The 19502-nt window shown below is 37.8% G+C and overlaps 1 protein-coding gene across 8 annotated transcripts in view; it reads left to right on the plus strand.

The window, feature by feature from the left end:
• DCAF4 (DDB1 and CUL4 associated factor 4) overlaps positions 1 to 9863 on the plus strand; it is a 30552-nt gene extending 20689 nt beyond the window's left edge. For 7 of the 8 annotated variants that reach the window (XM_069092100.1, XM_069092098.1, XM_069092103.1 and 4 more), the window contains 6 exons: positions 3151 to 3230; positions 4733 to 4831; positions 4960 to 5057; positions 6230 to 6406; positions 7147 to 7261; positions 8839 to 9863. In XM_069092100.1, coding sequence (XP_068948201.1) covers positions 3151 to 3230; positions 4733 to 4831; positions 4960 to 5057; positions 6230 to 6406; positions 7147 to 7261; positions 8839 to 9044 — 775 coding nt within the window. In that variant the 3' untranslated portion in view covers positions 9045 to 9863. The remainder of the gene's footprint in view (positions 1 to 3150; positions 3231 to 4732; positions 4832 to 4959; positions 5058 to 6229; positions 6407 to 7146; positions 7262 to 8838) is intronic. The other variant, XM_069092099.1, reaches the window with a different exon arrangement.
• Positions 9864 to 19502: the final 9639 nt, after the last annotated feature.

Genomic DNA, 19502 nt, shown 5'->3' on the forward strand with positions numbered 1-19502 from the left:
TAAGACAGCTCCCTAGAATCTTCCCTTCCACAGCTTTTACATGTTCCATTTCCCTTTGCCCCTCCTCCCAGGAGTTTCAACAAAAGCGATATCTTTAAAAGTTCAAAGCAGCTACCCTCCCTCCATGGTAAGGGGAACTGACCAGAAAAGTGAAAGGTAACCACAGGGGGCAGAATTAGGGACAGCAGTGGGTTGCAGATTAAGGCTTATTATAAAGAAAAAAAGCTTACCAATAGAGCTGTCTCCCAGTGTATTTCCTTGGGAGATCATTGTTTTCTTTTCACTTGATGTCTGTATGACTACTTGGATAACTACTTGTGGATGTTGGGAAAGAGTCTTGTTTTGTTCCAGTATAGGGTGGACTGAGGTAGCTAGTTAAGTTTCATTCATGGCAAGCTAGGGGGCAAAGTGCAGAGCCTGGAATCAGGAAGACCTGAATTCAGATATGGCCTCAGACACTTAAACTAGCTTTGTGATCCTGGGCAAGTCACTTAACCCTGTTGCCTCATTTCCTCATCTGTAAAATGAGCTGGAGAAAGAAATGGGAAACCACTCCAGTATCTTTGCCAAGAAAACTCCAAATGGGGTCACAAAGAATCAGACACGACTGAAATGACTGAACAACTTAAAAGTTCAACTCACATTCTCTGCTACTATGATACTTGATATAGCCAAGTGACTTTTGAAAGTAACTATTCACTATAATGAACACCTGACTTAATTTCCATTACTTTTGTATGATCAACCAAATGTTACCTTCCTGTTTATACCATGGAGCAGCATTGTTTTGAAGTATCTCTCATTCTGTGTATTTCCCTTTCTATGTGGAGATACCAGTGGGAATCTATGCAGAGGATGTAACAAAGTGCTTAGAACCTTATTTATTTATTTGTTTTGCTTGCTTGCTTTTTGGAGGGCAATTGGGGTTAAGTAACTTGCCCAAGGTCACATGGCTAGTTTTTGTGTTAAGTGTCTGAAGCCGGATTTGAACTCAGGTCCTCCTGACTCCAGGGCCGGTGCTTTGTTTACTTTGCCACCTCGCTGCCCCTTAGAACCTTTTTAAATGATGCTTTCTGGAAACAGGACTAGTGCATGTTACAGATTATATTTTGTAGTTATATTTTATAGGATGAGGTTTGATCTCTGATATATCCAAAGTCACATAATGAGTCAAGTCTGTTACTCCCTTTATGTAGTAGAAGTGTTGATAAAATGTTGTGACTCTATTTTTATAAATTAGCTTCTGCCTTAGATTTACTTTAGATTAAAATTTAGCGAAATCTAAGTGTAAATCCCCCTTTTAAACCAAAAATTCCCAATGTATTTTTTTGTGCAAACTCATTCTATGTAGAGACTTTCTCAAAAGCAAGACCCACCTTTATGCAAGTCAAGTGTGCTACTTTATTGTGAAATTTACCCATTCTTGTGAAAAAAATATTTATATAGGAAGGAATGTCTTTGCAGAACAAAAAGGAAAATAATGAACCCAACCTTTCAACTTTAAGATGCTTTCGTTTTTATGAAAATAACATCTGATCTGCATTAGGCTTTAATAGAACTAAAAATACTAATGCTGATGTTCCTTCCCATCCTCTTACCTTCACCCCTGATGGTAGTCTCCCAGTATCCTCTGGTGGTAGTTTGAGGTACAACCACCTGTTTCGGCAGAATGTCAGTTGAAGTCATCATCCTTTGTCTACAAAAATGATAGTTCGGATATATCATCCATGTGTGCCCTTTAAGGCCTTTTGCAAATAGCACTGGTGGTTTTGTACTTAGCAATCTGATCTTGAACCCCCCACTAGTACCTCTGCCTATGGCACACACTTGTGAGCAAAGCTAATTGCAGTTACTCTGCTGAGGTATATGGGAGAAATTAAGCCCAAAACCTTTAGCCTCATGAAAATCATTTTCTAACCAAGTTATCTGTTCTAAAAGGTCATCTACATGAAACGGAGGATAGGTAAGGGTTTTCTTCCAATATCTTATACTCTAAATACTACAACAAGACTTATGTATAACTTATATGACCCAGCTACAAGTTACTCATTTGCTTATTAATATTTATCTCAGTCTCTGAAATAAGTACCTAATGGATTTTGACCTCATAAAACTTATATAAGGCAATATGGCATACATATCACATATCCAGGTATGCCTAGTTATTGCTCAGTTCAGCATTCATCATTTTGAAAGATCTTGCCTTAAAAAAATTTTTGTTATGGATAACATTGTTTGCTACCTGTAAAGCATATAATCAAGGTGGAAATTTTTTTTTAAATGGCAATTTTTTTTTATACTAACCATCATCTAAGAGAAGTACCTAGTTACATTAATTTAGGTGAAAGTTTCTCAGTCCGTCACACTTAGTGACATTAATTTAATTATTTAAACTTATATCTTCATAAAGCCCAAAAGAACTCATTGGCATATGTGAAACATTCAATTTTCTTGTATCCTTGGATCTTAATACTAATCTGTTGGCTGGTAAGTTTAACAGTGAACAGCCTTCCTTCCCCCTGGTGGAGGTAATGGATTCTGTGCGCATTGAGGCATAGTTCTGTTTTGGACATGACCGGTGTGGGAATTTGCTTTGCTGGACTATATGTGTTTGCAAGGGGGATTTTCTTTTTCTTTTTCTATTGGGGATCAAAGAGAAATGAGTGGGAGAGAAGGCAAATCTTCATTTAAAAAAAATTTTTTTTAATAAGTGACTGCAAACAGTTGCTTTTGTCTCTGTTCAGTCATGTCCAACTCTGTGACCCCATATGGTGATTTGGGGTTTTTTTTTGTTTTTTGCAAAGATACTACAGTGGTTTGCCATTTCCTTCTCCAGCTAATTTTACATATGAAGAAATTAAGGCAAACAGGGTCACCCAGCTAGTAAGTGTCTGACACCAGATTTAAACTCAAGAAGAGAGTCTTATTGACTCCAGGCCTGGCACTTTATCCACTGTGCCAACTAGCTGCCCATTTTTTCTGCTAAGCAGGAAAAAGGAGAAACATATTCTTGGTCACTCAGCTATAGATAGCTGTGTGAAAAGTTTGTAGGTCCTGAGGCCTCATAGTTCTGTTTACAAGAATACATTCATCCCCATTTTCCCCCAAAAGATATTCCTCCTTCCTATTATCCTTAATGTCATTCTTCAGGCTCTGTCTCATGGGTATTGCAGAGACGCCAGGCTGTGCCAGTTTACTTCCTGCCTCCTTGTTCAGCAACACCAGACCAGGTACAGTGCTAATTTGATTTGAGTGGGTTCATATTTTTGTAGGGCTAGAAGAACAGCAGATGAAGTAGAGAACCATAGGATTAGGACTCATTTAGTCCAGCCCTCCTCATTTTATAGATGAGCAAACTGAGGCCCAGAGATTATGGGACTTGCCCAAGCTCATACAGATAGGGAGCAACATAGCCAAGATTCACACCCAAGTCTTTGGCTCCAAATCCACTGCTTTCTACTATACCATATTACTTGACAGGAAACCTAGATTCTCATCCTGAGTGTGGAGCCTAATAGCCCCGTGCCTTTGATGTCTCTCAGCCTTAATTTCCATCTGTTTTACACATAGTAGGTACTCAGTAAACATTTGTGGAATTGAATTGCCTTTCCTCATCTGTAAAATTAAAAAATTGGACCAGTTAATCTTTGAGGTCCTTCCTTATGCTTTAAAAAATACTGAAGTTTAGGCTCCAATTTATCCTTTGATCAGTAGTCCTGTACACACTTCTGTGTTTCATAGAAGCTGAGACCAGCAAAGTATCTTGATTTTTTTTCATGGGATTTATCCAAAGTTTGGGTCTAGCAAAGGTTCAACAACAAAATCCTAGAGCCTAAGTAAGTTTAGCATACTGCTAGAAAGCAAACAAAGGCTGTCTCACCCCCTAGGGACAGGATTGATACTGTTACGGTGATTTCCACACACATTAATGCTGGTCCCAAGTGCACTTAAAAGGTTTTGAGTAAATCCTCTCCTCCTCGTCTTATTAGTGGGAACCTCAGATTCCCAAGCAAAGGTGGTCTGAGGGGCCTGTACAAGAAAACACAACGTAGGTATAGTACGCCTTTTTGAGAGCATTTAATCCTGAAAGCACACCTCCTTCCTTCTAGGAAGTGATCAGTTTCGGGTAGCAAGGTAGCACAGGAGAGAGAGCTTTATACCTAGAGTCAGTAAGACCTGAATTCAAATGTGGCCTCAGACACTAGCTGTCATTTAACCTCTGCTTGCTTCTGTTTTCTCATCTGTAAAATGGAGAGCACCTATCTCCCAAGGTTGTTATGAGGATATAAGTGAGACGATATTTATAAAGCACTTTGCATGGAGCCTGGCACATACTAAGTGCTTTATAAATGTAAAACATTATTGTTTTATTTGTTTTTCCAAATATCCTGTGGATCACAGCTAAGGAAACTGGGAAGAAACCTTCCAACTCCCCTTCTAAGACTGTGCATTCAGAAAAATTGGCATGGACTCCAGCCATATGTGAATATATTTTCAGGCTTCCCAAGAGCTAGATGCAGAAAGGTTCTATTCCTAGCCACAAGAAAACCTGGCTTAGCATAATTGATGGATAGTAGTTGCTAATCTCTTAAGTTTCCTAGGTATGTGGGAAATGATGACATATGATATATGCACTGCAGTGGAAATACAGAATTCTGCTTACATATTGTTTCATGTTTGCCTACCTAAAAAATTATTTTCCCTTTTTAAAAAAAAAATTTTTTTAATGCAGCAGGAGACCAGCCTGGAATGCTTTGCAGTTTTAAGATCTCTACTGCCTGGTCTTGTGCATGGTGCCTGAACTCCCAGGCTAATAATTGCTTCAGTACAGGTGAGCTGTGACCTGCTCCATAAAACCTAAAATAATTTAGTAGAAGACTGAATCTCTCCCTGTCCTCACCTTTTACCAGCCTGAACTTGTGGAAGGGTCACAAAGATCACTTGTGTGTGTCCCCTTAGGCTTGTCCAGAAGGGTCCTTATAACCAACGCAGTGACTGGTCATCGGCAGACATTTGGGACCAACAGTGATGTACTGGCACAACAGTTTGCCACTCAGGTTGGTTGAAACTAAAAATTGATCTAATCAAGTGCAGATTGATGCATCTCTTTTCTTCTCTTTTTCTTTTTTTTAAAATTCATATCTGTAATAGATTTTGTTTTTCTTTCCTTCTCAGTGGGTAGGGAGAGGTGAAAGAAATGAAAACCGTAAATTAAAGAAAGAAAAGATCTAATCAAGAGTTCAGGTGGTAGTTAACTAAAACCAAGGAAAGATGATCGTGGTCCCCTGTATGCCCTCTGTCACCACTTCCCATAAAGGGGAATTCTGAAATAACTCAAGTATTAGTAGATAAACTTTGCAGAAGATTTCCACACTTAATCAGATTCGGCTTACTGGTGGGATACCATCACTTGGTTAAATGTGACTTTCAGTGAATTCCTGTTTATGACTAAACTGAATAGGTACATAGATTATCTAGCAGCACAAATAATTGGAAAAATGGGTAAATAAATAACATTAATAAAGCATTTACACTTGTATGTTTCTAAATGTAGAAGTTATCACTCATGGCTTTGACTGTTTCTGACCTCTAAGAAAATAGTATAATTACTATATAATAGAAATACTTCTGAGATTCATCTACACTGCTTTGAGAGCAATAAGAAAAGTATCTAAACAGCTCTTCCTCATCCCCCCATGAGGCTCCTGTGGTATAACTGGAACCATTCTCCTACCTAATACTTCATACCCATTGCCCCATCTTCAGGTATTCCTCTCCACCCCCCACCAAGTTGTACCTAAGGCTATGATAGGACCTGGTGGAGATAGCAGTGTTGAAGTTGCAGTGGCATACTGCTCTCAAGTGAGACCAAAGGGAATGGAGTATGTAGGGCCAGATCTGGTTGGAGAGATTTACTTTCTTCCTCCAGACGTTACCAGTATGTTTCATGTATGTGGAAACATCTGGCTTTCTTTGAGGTGACTTCTAGTCCTAGCCAGTTCACCTTATTTTAGGAGTCTAATCAGTCAATCCAACATTCTCTGTGTGTGCACATGCATGTTCCCACATACATGCATGCAACATGTGTGTGTGGGCACACAAACACCCCTTTCACCCTAAATTTGTGAATGTTTAAGCATGGGGATTGAATGGTGGTTATGGTTCATTTAGAAGCAGGCAGTAGATGTTAATGGAATGACTCAGCATAGATGTTCCCTCTCTAACATAGACTCCTCTACTGTTCAATGGCTGCCGCTCTGGCGAGGTCTTCGCTATTGATCTGCGTCAACGAAATCGTAAAGGCCAGGGCTGGAAAGCTACCCGCTTATTCCATGACTCAGCTGTGACATCTGTTCGGGTCTTACAAAATGAGCAGCACCTAATGGCAGCAGATATGTCTGGGAAGGTACAGAAGAAGCAAAGCTGACTTTTCTCAAGCCTCTTCTAGATGGTTATGAAATTCTGAGGGACCCAGGTAGAGGGTCTTCACTAGAAGTGCCCTGCTCAAAAGAAAACAGTCGATAATACCTGACATTTATATAGTATTTTAAGGTTTGCTTTCTTACAGTGGCCCTGTGAAATGTATTGCAGGATACTATTATCCCCATTTTACAGACAAGAAAATTGAAGCCAAAATTTCTGTGATTTCCCTAGGATCACATAGTTAATGTGTCTAAGGCCCAGTCTAGACCCTGTCAGACCCCCAGGCACAGGGGGTTGCCACTTAAAAAAGGGACCACTTTATTTCCATCTTCCGACTTGGTACAGATTGCTTGTGAAGGAAGAAGAGATCCATTAGAAAGCTATCATGTGGATTTTTTAGGAAGCAGATGAGGTCTGGTCATCTGAGCTTTAGGGGCCTTGCTTTGCTACTCCACCCCAGGAAGAGATGAGCATGACTATGCTTCCCAGAGTTTAAAGAGAGAGTGATAGGAGGAAGAGGAACCTGGGGACTTTGAAGTGGGAATTAGCAGGCCCGAAGTACTCTTGGCCCTGACTGTGCGTTGTGCAACATGAATGTGACTTTTTGTTTTACTCTCTTAAGGTAAGCTTGTAGTCTGATTCTAGCTTCCGGCTCTTTGTGTAACTATTCCTAGTAAAGTAGGTAGTTCCTTATGATTTTCCCTTTATGACCTTAACTCACAGATCAAGCTATGGGACTTGAGGGCAAATAAGTGTGTGAAGCAATATGAGGGTCACAATAATGAATATGCCAACCTGCCCCTGCATATACATGAGGAAGAAGGACTTCTGATAGCAGGTATGTGAGAAAGACACATTTATATTTAGGGAGTCAACTGAAAAGAGACCTGCCTCCCAACTTCAAGTTATCCTTGAATATAGGGTTTATGATATGAGATTCCATTCTATTGTGTTTTTTGGGGGGTTGTTTTTTGTTTTTGTTTTTTTGCTTTTTTGTAGGGCATTTGGGGTTAAATGACTTGGCCCAAGGCCACATGGCTAGTTTTGTGTTACATGTCTAAGGCCAGATTTGAACTCAGGTCCTCCTGACTCCAGGGCCAGTGCTCTGTTCACTGCACCACCTAGCTGCCCCCTGTTGCATTATTTTTCATGTAGTCTCCACTGGTTAGCTGTAGACAACATGTCAGTGATGAGTAGCCAGGGGCCATTGGTTGGGGCATATAAGCTTGACTAGAACAAACTGGAGGAAAGTAGTGATGGACATTGGGCACATTTTCAGTAATGAAGAAAAGGATTAAAAATAGAAAAGATTTTGTGTAAACCTAGTTATACAAAATAGGTAGCAAGGTGAGATGGGTAGAAAAAGACTAAAGATGACAGACTTGAATTTGGTATCTACCTGACTAAAGGATGTCACCCATAAGATACTTTACTGTGGGATTCACTGTCACCACCATCACCACACCCCATCCCCAGGAAATGCTACTTTTTCCATTATATACACAGCTACCAAAAGATATTTTGAAAATTTTAATAACTTTCTGTACCCTGGACTCTTGCTTATTACATAATCTTCATGGGTCCATATTCTAAAGCAAGTTCTTTCTGATAAGTAAATCCTAATGGACAGGGTTTCAAGATGACATGTATATAAAACCAAATCCAAGGCTCTAACCTCTTGGATAATACAGTAAGCCACCACTATGCTTATCTTCCAAACATATTTCCTCTGAAGACTTCCAAATAGTGTGCACATTGCAGCATGTCCAGTTTTTCTATACTTGCATAATAAATATAACACATTCCTCAAGAACTATGAGCCCTGGAGATACAAACTGAGTCTTTTTATGAGACAAGACTTCTGGGAGAATTAACTGGTTTGCAGTTAAAGTTACACATACAGTAGTGGAAAACATCTTCAAATTTTTCCATTTTGTTTATTTCCCCAAGTCCAAGAAATGAAACCAGCCCACCCTTCAGATTTCGAGGAAGAATTGTAAAGAGGATAAAGAAGGGAAGGCCAGGGAGTTGCTGGTATGAACTCCCCTCCACTCATACCCTGGTTGTACTGTCCCCTAATGTACTTCTACACTCCCTCCTCTCACCGAAGTTATTGGATCGTTGGCCTAGAGGAAAGAAAGCAAGTCTAGGTGACTCAGAAAAGTCTAGTGATCTACATTACTTTGCCGAGCTTCTCAAAGTCTTCTGAGCTACAAGGTGTCCAGAGATGTGTATATTATCACTTTGAGTACCTCACAATATATTTATACTAGAACATTGTTTATAAATCATACTTTTCTATTTGCCAATGTTATTTACACTCTTCACATGTACATGTTAGTGCTGGAGAATCTTGAAGAAGTTAAAGTATACCTGCTCAGCTTCTCATTAACCAACCCTTTTTTCCCTTTTCAGTGGGGCAGGACTGCTATACACGGATATGGAGCCTTTGTGATACCCATCTGCTCAGAACTATCCCTTCCCCTTACCCATCCTCCAAGGAAGACATCCCCAGTGTGGTTTTCTCTTCCCATCTTGGGGGCCTCCGTGGAGTGCCAGGACTGCTCTTAGCTGTTCGACAAGATCTCTACTTTTTTTCCTATAAATTGAGTTTGCACTAGACCAGAGAAAGAAACAGTAGATCCCTTCTTAATGGAATGGAGATCTAAGTAAGTAGATTCAACACAAACTCATTAATAGGTATTGATATTGTTGCTATCCTTGCTAGGATATTTTCATTGGGTGCTTTCAATTTATTCTTCTTAGCTTCTTGGGTTCAGGTTTATAAGTCTTGCATTATGTGGGAAAGCTACAGATGTATTGTCTAATTCCTCTGTGGGCTCAAGGAGTATAAAAGAAATCCTTTTCATAAAAGGTGCCCATTTCCCTTCCCTTGGAAGATCTCATTCTGTTTTAAAAAGTAAACAAGACTTTCCAAGCACTGAAAGGATTGATTAAAGGTTTTTTTCTTCTCATAAGGTTTTTTTCTTCTCATTGACCAGAAGCCTTGCCTTGAACCTAATGAATGAGTTAGAAGTTAATCTGTGTTTGGGTCCCAAGGCACATGCCTTATCAAGACAACCACTATGATATTTCTACATACAATTTAAGCAAACAAGACTTGAAGAAAGTCAAAGATAGTCTTCTTATAGTCTTTAAAAAATAGGATATGGCATTATGGGATAGGTAACAATTAAGCCTTCTTGATTATATAGGATATAAGTCTCTGGGATATTTGTTCCAGTATCTTTCACAAACTTTGGAAATAGGTTTTTTTTTTTTTAAAGTTATAACTGGCTTTAAAGTTTTCTTCCTTAACTGCTTAATAAGTACAGCAACATGTAACTATTTACAGTGCTTAAAATAGATGAGATGTATTTTTAAGTCAGCAAGTTTCATGAACCTTTTGATACTGAAAAATAAAAATATCTTTACTGTTATGTGGTATGATGCCTTTTGTTGCTATACATGCTTAAACAGACTAGACTAACATCAAGCTTATTAAAATACTGGGTGCTGACATTACTAAAATTTAATGGATGTATTCCCAGTGGGAAACAAATTTAATGCAGAGGGCTGTGCAGTATAATTGCTCTGTATGGATATTATTCTGTTAGCCAATAACAAATTTCTAGCTCAGAGAGGAACTAGGAATCCAGTTTAATAGTGCTTGATATGTATGGTGGGAAGCTACTGTTTTGCTTGGCCTGAATCCAGGTGAATGAGCTTTCTCTGACCCTTCTCCTTGCCTACCTACCCTCCCTTTCCTAACAACCCCTTTCATTCCAACATTTCACTTTCCCACTGGTCTGTTGCGCAAAACAACCTGAAAAGTTCACTCACAAGTTTTGTCTATTGAGCCACCCTCTAATCTAAGGGCTAAGTTTGACCATATTCTCCCATAAGGTCCTATGACAGTTTTGAAAGCTGGAAAAGACCATGAGAGTATTTAGCCCAACAGGTAATGTGTTAAACACATAGGTGAAGAAACAGGCTCACAAAGGTCATAGTGGTTTGCCTAGCATAAGTTAAGTATATAGACCAGTATCTCCCACAAATATACAAAGATAAGCTCCAAATGGATATGTGATTCTGTTATGAAAGGGCAGAGAACAAGTATTTATTATGTGTCTACTAGGTTACCAGGCACTGGGTTTTTACAAATGGTACTCTATTACAAATACCTCACTTGATTTTCCCAGCAACCCTGTGAAGTAGGTGTTATTTTTTTTATCCTCATTTTGCAATGGAGGAAACTGAGGTAGAGGTTAAGTGACTTTTCTAGGCTCCTACAGTTAACTAGTTAGTGCCTGATGTCATATTTGAACTCAGATATTCCTGACTCCAGATCCATCAATTATCTTCTCTCTGCCCGCTAACTGTGGTTAAGGGCATAATAAAAAGTGGCATAACAAATTAGAGAAGCAAGGAAGAGAATATTTTTCATAACGATACCAGTAGAGTTCATGACCAAATAAGGAATAAAAATGATTGCAAAAGATAAAAAGGGCAATTTTAATTACATATTATTTAAAGGGTTTTGCATAAACAAATGCAGTGAAATAAAGTAAACAGTTAACTAGAGGGGAAAACTTTTGCTGCAAGTTTCTCTGCTAAAAGTCTCATTTCCAAGATATATATGGAACTGATTCAAATTTACAAGGAACAAAAACCGTTCCTCCAAGAGGAAGTCAAAGGACATAATTTTTAAGAAAGAAATCCAAGTTCTCAACAATCATGAAAAAATGTTCAAAATAACTGAAAAAAGCAACTCTGGAATTCTGTCTCACACTCATCAACTTTGTTTTGTCAGCAAAGCTGACCAAAAAAGAAAATGACAAACATTGGAAAGCCTTCATTAAAAGAGACACATAAAGGATAGGTTAGTAGGGGCAGCTAGGTGGGCACAGTGAATAGAGCACCGGTTCTGGTAGTCAGGCAGACCTGAAATCAAATCCAGCCTCAGACACTTGATGCACTAACTAGCTGTGTGACCTTGAGCAAGTCACTTAACCCCAAATTACCTTGCCTTTCCCCCTCCAAAAAAAAAAGGTTTTTTAAATGAACTGTTAGTGGAGCTGTAAAGTAATCCACTTCTTGAATTAATGGCCCCAAATCACTAAACTATGCATACACAGTTCATTATATGAAACTATAATTGACCGATGATAACAGATCTATACGCTATTCAGAAAAAGAGAAAAGGATCCATATATGCTAGAGTATTTATTAGAACTCTTGTTTTTGAGGAGAAAAGCAAGGCAATTAGAGTTGTGACTTGGCTAAGGTCACACAGCTAATAAGTGTGTCAAGGGTCTGAGGTCACATTTGAATTCTGGTCCTGGTGCTCTATTCACTGCCCCACCTAGCTGCCCCAGAACTTTATTTAAAGAGCTAGAAACTAAGAGGATTGTATACCATCAACTGGGGAAGAGCTAAACCAATTATTATAAATGATAATGGAATATTGTTTCACTGTAAGAAATTATGAAAGAGGAGGGCAGGTAGGTGGCTCAGTGAATAGAGCACCGGCCCTGGAGTCAGGAGGACCTGAGTTCAAATCCAGCCTCAGACACTTACCACAAAAACTAGCCATGTGACCTTGGGTAAGTCACTTAACCCCAACTGCCCTCCAAAAAGCAAAAAAAAAAGTTTCTTTTGGGGCGGCTAGGTGGCGCACAGTAAAGCACCCTCCCCAGAGTCAGGAGGACCCGAGTTCGTTCCGGCCTCAGACACTTAACACCCACACAAAAAAACTAGCCGTGTAGCCTTGGGCAAGTTACTTAACTCCAATTGCCCTCCAAAACAAAGAAATGAAAAGAAATTATGAAAGTGACACTTTCAGAAAAACTCAGGGAATATATGCACAGCAACATGATCACACGTAGAAAAGTGACTTACATAATTCCAAACTGAAATCCAGAATAGATGGACTGCCGAGAGCACAACCGGGTGCCTCTCCACCGCCCTTACAGCGGTGTTGCCCATCTTGTGCATCATCCAATGTACATGGGGTGAGATGGAACTTAGGTGTCAATGTAGATTTGTCTTCTAAGGATTGGAACCATGTCTTTCTTTAAACATATATAGTTCGCACATCTTTTGAAAACTGTTCATATCCTTTGACACACGTCCACTGAGTAATGAGACTCTTGGTATTACATATTTGAATCAATTTCCTGTTTTTAATACTAATATTTAAACATTTTAAATATACATTTTTATGAATTTTGAATTAATAATATTGATATTTTATGCCAGACTTTTGTTAGTGATATTTGATGTCAATATTTCTCCTGCTCTACCATTTTTCATCTGTCTGTTTATTTCAAACAAAAGATTTTTACATTTTCTGTAGTGTAAACTGTCTGTTTTGTCTTTAATTATTTCCTTTTCTCTTGGTTAAGAATTCTTTTACTAAGAGGAAGAGTCAAAGAAGGAGAAGGAGTTGCAGTAGTAACACCAAAAAAGGAAAGAGATTAAAACATTTTTAAAAGGACACAGAAAAGATATTCAAAAGAAAACACAAAAAGAAGTCATTAAAGTATCATGGAAATTTTTTATATTTAGTGGTAGGAAATTGAGAGTCACAATTCATATGGAGCCATTTTGTGTTCTGCTATGTAATGTGAAAATCTTTTTTTTTGGCATTTAAGTTCAAAATTTAAAAAAAATTATTCTCTCCCTATTTATATTTGTGAAAGATTCTTGATACGCTTTTTTCTTTTAATTTTTTGTTATGACATTTTATTTTCAGGTCACATACTCACTTTTAGCTTATTGTTGTATTATGATACAAACTCTTGGGCAAAACCTAATTTCTGCTGTCCAGCTTCCCCAGCAGTCCTTGTAATCTTTTCCCCAGTAATGTTCTTGAGTCTTATCAAACACTGTTGTGTAGTTTTTGATTGCTTCCATTTCTTGTTGATCCAGAGTCTTCATCTGATTTACTGTTTTATTACTGCCATTAATACAGATCTTTAATATTATATCTTCTAATGTTATGTCCCTTTTATTAATAATCTTTCTCATTGTCTCCCTTGAGATCCTAGGCCTTACAAATGATTTGCCTAGATGTAGTACTAATCTGCAGAATATTTAGGTAGTATTGCCATTATGTTGGTACCACCAAACTGGAATTATCTCCACTATTTTCTGTAGTTTTTAAGTTCTATAAACTTTGTGTGTCCTTTTGTTAAGAACCACGGGCCAATGAGACTCTGACGCTGAAGGCTGAATAAGCTCCCTCAGGCAAAGGGCTTGCTGCCAGGCTCAGAACAGTTCCCCATCCCCAGAGTTCAAGCACGCAGGTGTGAGGGAGGTGTGGTGTTTTCACCCCTGGCCTAGGAACACTGTAGCGCACAATGTCCACAGGGCAAACTATTAGGAAGCATCCTATAAAAGGCTTGCACTCAAGACAATAAAGGAGACTCTATTCTCCCCCATCTCTCTTTTTAACTCACATGCCTCTGGGTAGATAGCACTCTTGAGTCCTGCTGGGTGATAGCAAGACTCCCAATTCTCTCTCAGCCTTGCTGCAGGATGGCAGGGCTCCCTGCCTTTGCCCACCACATCCTTTTAGCTCCTGGATATTTCATACATCTTTTAGTTTTTTTAAGTGAAATTAATGTTTTTCTAGTTAAGATTATATAAAAATATTACCTGTAGACTTATCTTGTAGGCTGCTATCAATTGGGTCAATTAGTTTCTTCACTGACCCTCCAGGCTTTTCTAAGTAGACCATTAAATCATCTGTAAATACTGAGAATTTTGCCTCCTCTTTGCTTATATTTAAATATTTTGATTTTATTCTCATTTTATTGTGATAACTGTTTTTGTTGTACAATTGCGATAACTAGTATTTCCAAAATTAAGTAATAGTGAAGAATGCTCAGCACATCCTTGTTTTTGGTTCTTTTTGTAATGGGAAGGTTTCTAGTGCTTCTCTATTACAAACAATGGAACTCTTGGTTTTAAATGTATACTTTTGATCAAATTAAAAAATCCCTTCTGTGCCTATGCTTTTTAGAGTTTGTAAATGGTTCATTTTGTAAAATCCTGTTCCTCATTTATTGAAATATGTTTTCTTTTACTTTGTAATTATAATAATTTCCTATTGTTGAAACATCCCTGTATCCCTGGTATGCATCCATTTTCTTCAATTGTTTTTAGGATCTTTTTATAGTTTCCTGTGAAAGTTTTATTTAAAATTTTTTTTTATCAGTATTTATTAGTGAGTGGTCTATAGTTCTCTCTCCCTTTTTTTGGGATTTATCTAGAGGCAAGTGAGTTTGGTAGACTGCCTTCAGCCTCTTTGTAGAAGGAGTATTAATTTTAAGTATTTGATCATATTCACTTATAAATTCATTTGGTGGGTGAGGGTTCTTTAAAAACTCATTTACTGCTTGCTCAGTTCTTTTTCTGAGATTAGGTCATGCTCTCTTGTGTTCTGTGAGCGTTTTCTATGTTTATAGGTAGTTGCCTTTGAATTCTTAGATGCAATTGTATGTAATAGTCTCTAGTAGTTCATTTCCTTTCCTGTATTCACCTAACTTTTTGAGTAATCTGATTTTGCTTTCTCCTTTTCTTGATCAAGTTAGCTAATTACTGTTGGACCCTTTCTAAAAAAAATGTTCATTTCTGTTTTAAAAATTCTTTTGAATTTTTTCCAATCCTCAAAATTTCTTTGTACTGATGTTAGAGATGCTGATTTATTGATCTATTTTGTTTTCAGAGGTATAAAATTTCCCAATCATTTTAATTATTTCTCAAAAATTTCATTATACTGTTTTCATTATTTATTCTTTGATTCCATTATAATTCAGTCATCTTTTGCTCCTATTGTTTTTATAATTTGGGTTGCAGAGTGGCCTATAAAGGATGCATTTATGATATCTGCCTTTTTATATTTGGCCTGGATTCTTAGCATATACTCATTTTGTTTTTTAAGCAATTGGGGTTAAGTAACTTGCTCAAGGTTACATGGCCAGTTATTTCTGGGTGTGGTGCTGAGTGTCTGAGCCCGGGATTCGATCTCCAGGTCGTCCCAACACTGGAGCTGGTGCTCTTACTCACTGAGCCACCTGGCCACCCCTAAGCAATTGGGGTTAAGTAACTTGCTCAAGGTTACACGGCCAGGTGTTTCTGGGTGGGTGCTAAGTGTCTGAGCCCGGGATTCGATCTCCAGGTCTTCTCAACACTGGAGCCGGTGCTCTTACTCGCTGTGCTACCTGGCCGCCCCATATATACTCATTTTTTAATAAAGATTTAACAATGGATGCTGCAAAATGTGTTTTCTCTAGTATACTGATCAGAAGTCAATAAAGATCCACCAAATCTACTTTATTCAACAAATTTATTCACCTCTAATTTTCCTTCTTGTTTCTATTGGTTGGATTTATACAGCCAAAATATTTGCCTTTTTGCAATTAGCAACTTTTAAGAATTTATGTTCATTAATGTATATGACTTAATATTTCTAATTTTCTGGTGTTCTTAACCATGATAGTTTTATTGTTTTTCTTGATTTTATTGGTTAGATGGTGCAGAGGATAGAGCCATCTTGGCTTGGAGTTAGGAAGATGCAGATCAAATCCACTCACACATTTACTAGTTGTGCCATCCCCAGCCAGCCACAAAGCTCAGTCCACCTCAGTTTTCTCATCTACAAAATTAGGATAACTATAGGACCCAATTCCCAAGTTTGTTGTCATGATATTTTGCAAACCTTAAAGCTTTAGGTAAATTATAAGTTTTCATTTCCTTTTCTTAGAACATGATAGTAACTTTATTTGCTAAACTAACAGATTTTGCTTTATTCCACTATTTTCAGTTTAAAATGTGTTCCTTCTATACAGCATTTTTTTTTCATTTTCTTATTCATACTTGTCCTTTTCATCGTGGAACATAATTAATTTTGATTTAGGATAATTAATATTAATATTAATAATTATTCCTTCCATTAACTACTTTGTTTTACATAGTATTACATACATTATAAATTTTTTCTACCTCCTGTCTATTGTGTTGCTTAGTTTTGTTTAACCCCTTTTCTAATTCAGATAAGAGCATTGTAACTAATCCTCCATGCCCTTTCTCCAATTATCTACTACTTCAGATATTGATATGTAATGCCCCCTGTCCACATACATCAATATATTTATAGCAGCACTTTTTTGTGGTAGCAAAGTAGATGCCTATTGACTGAGGAATGAATAAACAAATTGTGGTATATAAATTTAGTGAGATTTAGTGACAAATAACGGAATTCAGAGAAGCTGGGTAGAACTTACATGGAAAATGTACATTATGACTCTGTAATGGCAAGCAAAATAGGATTTTTTGCTGTTTTACTGGGTTGTTTTAGCTAATAAAGTGCTTTTGAGTCTCACCTTAGATTCTATCAAGAATCTTTGATTGGAAACAGTATACATTATATTGCCCTTAATAGATCCAAGGAAGTTTGAAGATCTTCCCTGTCCTTAATAGGTCTAAGGGAATTTGAAGGGAATCCTCTGTCCCTTCACAGGCAGAATATATTCACATGGGAGCCCACAGTGGGTGGAACAGGAAGGAGCAGACAAGAGCATGAGCAGAACTGGGAGCAGGCAAAACTGATAGAATTGTTTGTGATGTTGGGCGCTCTGTTCTGTATTGTTTTCTCAGAGAGAAGGTGAATTGAGATGATAGTGCTGGTAATGTGTGTAAATATGATTGTGGCCCTGATGGATTCCTAATAAAACTGCCCCCAGCTCCAATATTATAACTTCATTATAGGCCTCACTGTATCTACCTTCACCCCCCCCCACACACACACACACAATGTCCCAACTTCATATGTGCCTCACTGCTCACTAGAACAAGAAGTGTGTCCCTGAACTCTTACAGCTAGCCAATTGGAGGGCAGCACAACCAGAATGTTTAACCACTGAACCATAGATGGAAACCCTCCTCCATTATCTAAACCCTTAAAAAAAAAACTCCTCTTGACTTTTTGATATTAATCATATTCCTATATTCTATGCAAATTTGATTGTGTAATCAGCATCTTTACCCTATAAAAATCCACCTTGCTTTCTCTGAAGTTGCTGGTTCCTCTTGGAAATTAGCCTGCTTCATGAGAGACACCAATCTCAATAAATGCCTATTCTTGGATTAGAGGTGGTCTGACTCAATTCTTTGAGATGGTTCCACCACATCATGTTTTTTGTGTGGGCAGAGCCCCCACCACAAGTTTTTGGTGTCCCTGGGTTTAAACCACAGAAGCCCTGTTAAGTTTTGTTTTCCCAGAAAAAGAAACTGTGAAGAGCTTGGAGTGGGGCAGTCCCTGAGAGCAGAGATATGGAATAAGAGTGGAGAGCTGCCTACGTGTGGATTCAGGCAAGAGTTGGGAGTGGTCAATCCATGAAGAAGGAGCCATTGGGTTTGGAAGCCAACCTCAAGTCAAGATGAAAGAGGACTTTAGGGGCAGCTAGGTGACACAGTGAATAGAGCACTGGACCTAGAGACAGGAGGACCTGAGTTCAAATTCAGCCTCAGACACTGACCAAAAAAAATAGCCGTGTGACCTTGGCAAGTCACAACCCCAATTGCCCTACCTAACCCCTTCCAAGAAAAAAAGGACTTTACTTGGAGAGGTGGATGGTGCCTGTATTTTCTGCTACTCGTTAAAGATGACTATAAGATATACTGAGTGTTTTGTTTTAAGACTATGTGGCCACTTTAGTAATAAGTTATCTTGCTGTGAATATTATGCTTTAGTTTCTTGAATGTTATGCTCTAGTTTATAACAGAATTGAGAGTTCATTATACTATGCAATTAAACCCTTAATGTTATTCACAGCAGTATTCCTCAGGAAAGTTGCTCATGATTGGCTTTACAGATTTCAATGTAAATGGGGAAAAAACTAAACACTAGATACTCATGATTATCCAGCTTATGGAAAAGGCTTTAAAAAAAGGTACTTCTGGTCCTTTTTCACAAAAGTAGGGAAATATGGATTTATCACAAAAGATATCAAACTTTTAAAAAATCATAATGCTCCTAAAAATGTTTACCTTACACTTTCTCTTTTAGTCTTCCTTAAAATTCTCTAGACCATATTCCCAATGCTAATCCTCAAGAAACAGTGGGGTTCAAGAGAAGTGGTCCCTAACCTTAGTACTAGAGGCTCCAATTTTATTCCTTTTTCCCTTATCATTTGTCCCTTCTGGTGCTATACAATCCTCTGTTCTACATTACCCAAGCTGTGCCTTCTAGTCAACCTTCCTCTCCCCATTTGGAGTTATTACTGAGATTCTAAATTTATGATCATAGGATCATTTGTAAGTGGAAGGAACCTTCCAGATCATCTAGACCAACCCCTGTTACAGCTGAGGAAACTGAGGCCAAGAAAAGTTAAGTGACTTGCCCAAGGTCACTCATCTAAGTGGCAAAGAATCAGATAAAATTTGAATACCAACTAATGTCTTTTGCTCTTCAAAATATAACTTTTTCTCTGATTTCTTAATATTCACAGCTTAATCCTGTGTGATTCCAATTTTTCCTACTTGGAATTTGAAGGGTTTGTTTCCTTGCTGCCTACAAAAGTTGGTTTTTATGCAGTTCTGAAATTTGGCTATAACATTTCATGGTGATTTCAATTTTGGGATTCATTCTATAGATTCCCTCTATCTGAACTTTGCCATCTGCTTCAAATATTTCTGGGCATCTTTTTTGCCAGATTTCTTGGTGGTATAGCATTCAAATTCTTTTTCATGTTTTTCTGGAAGAACTAAAATTCTCAGATTCTCTCTTTGCACCCTCCAGTTCAGTATTGTCTTGGAAAGTACTCATTCTTCCAATATTCTTTTATTTTCTTTCATTTTTCTATCTCTGCACTTTTCCATTCTAATTCTGTAATTTTTTTAAAATAAATTTTATTGTATATTTTAGAATTTTCTCCATTTCCCTTCTTTCCCTACTGAGTCATTCCATATATTAGGAATAACAGATTTATATATCACTATATGGTAGTGTACATATACATATTACAAAAAAACCCCACAAAGTCTTAATAGTAAAACTGGTCAGTACATTG

This window comes from Petaurus breviceps, unplaced genomic scaffold, assembly GCF_028583685.1.
Source record: "Petaurus breviceps papuanus isolate PSGF00001 unplaced genomic scaffold, PetGlider_PUasm1.0 189, whole genome shotgun sequence".
NCBI classification, from domain to species: Eukaryota; Metazoa; Chordata; class Mammalia; order Diprotodontia; family Petauridae; genus Petaurus; species Petaurus breviceps.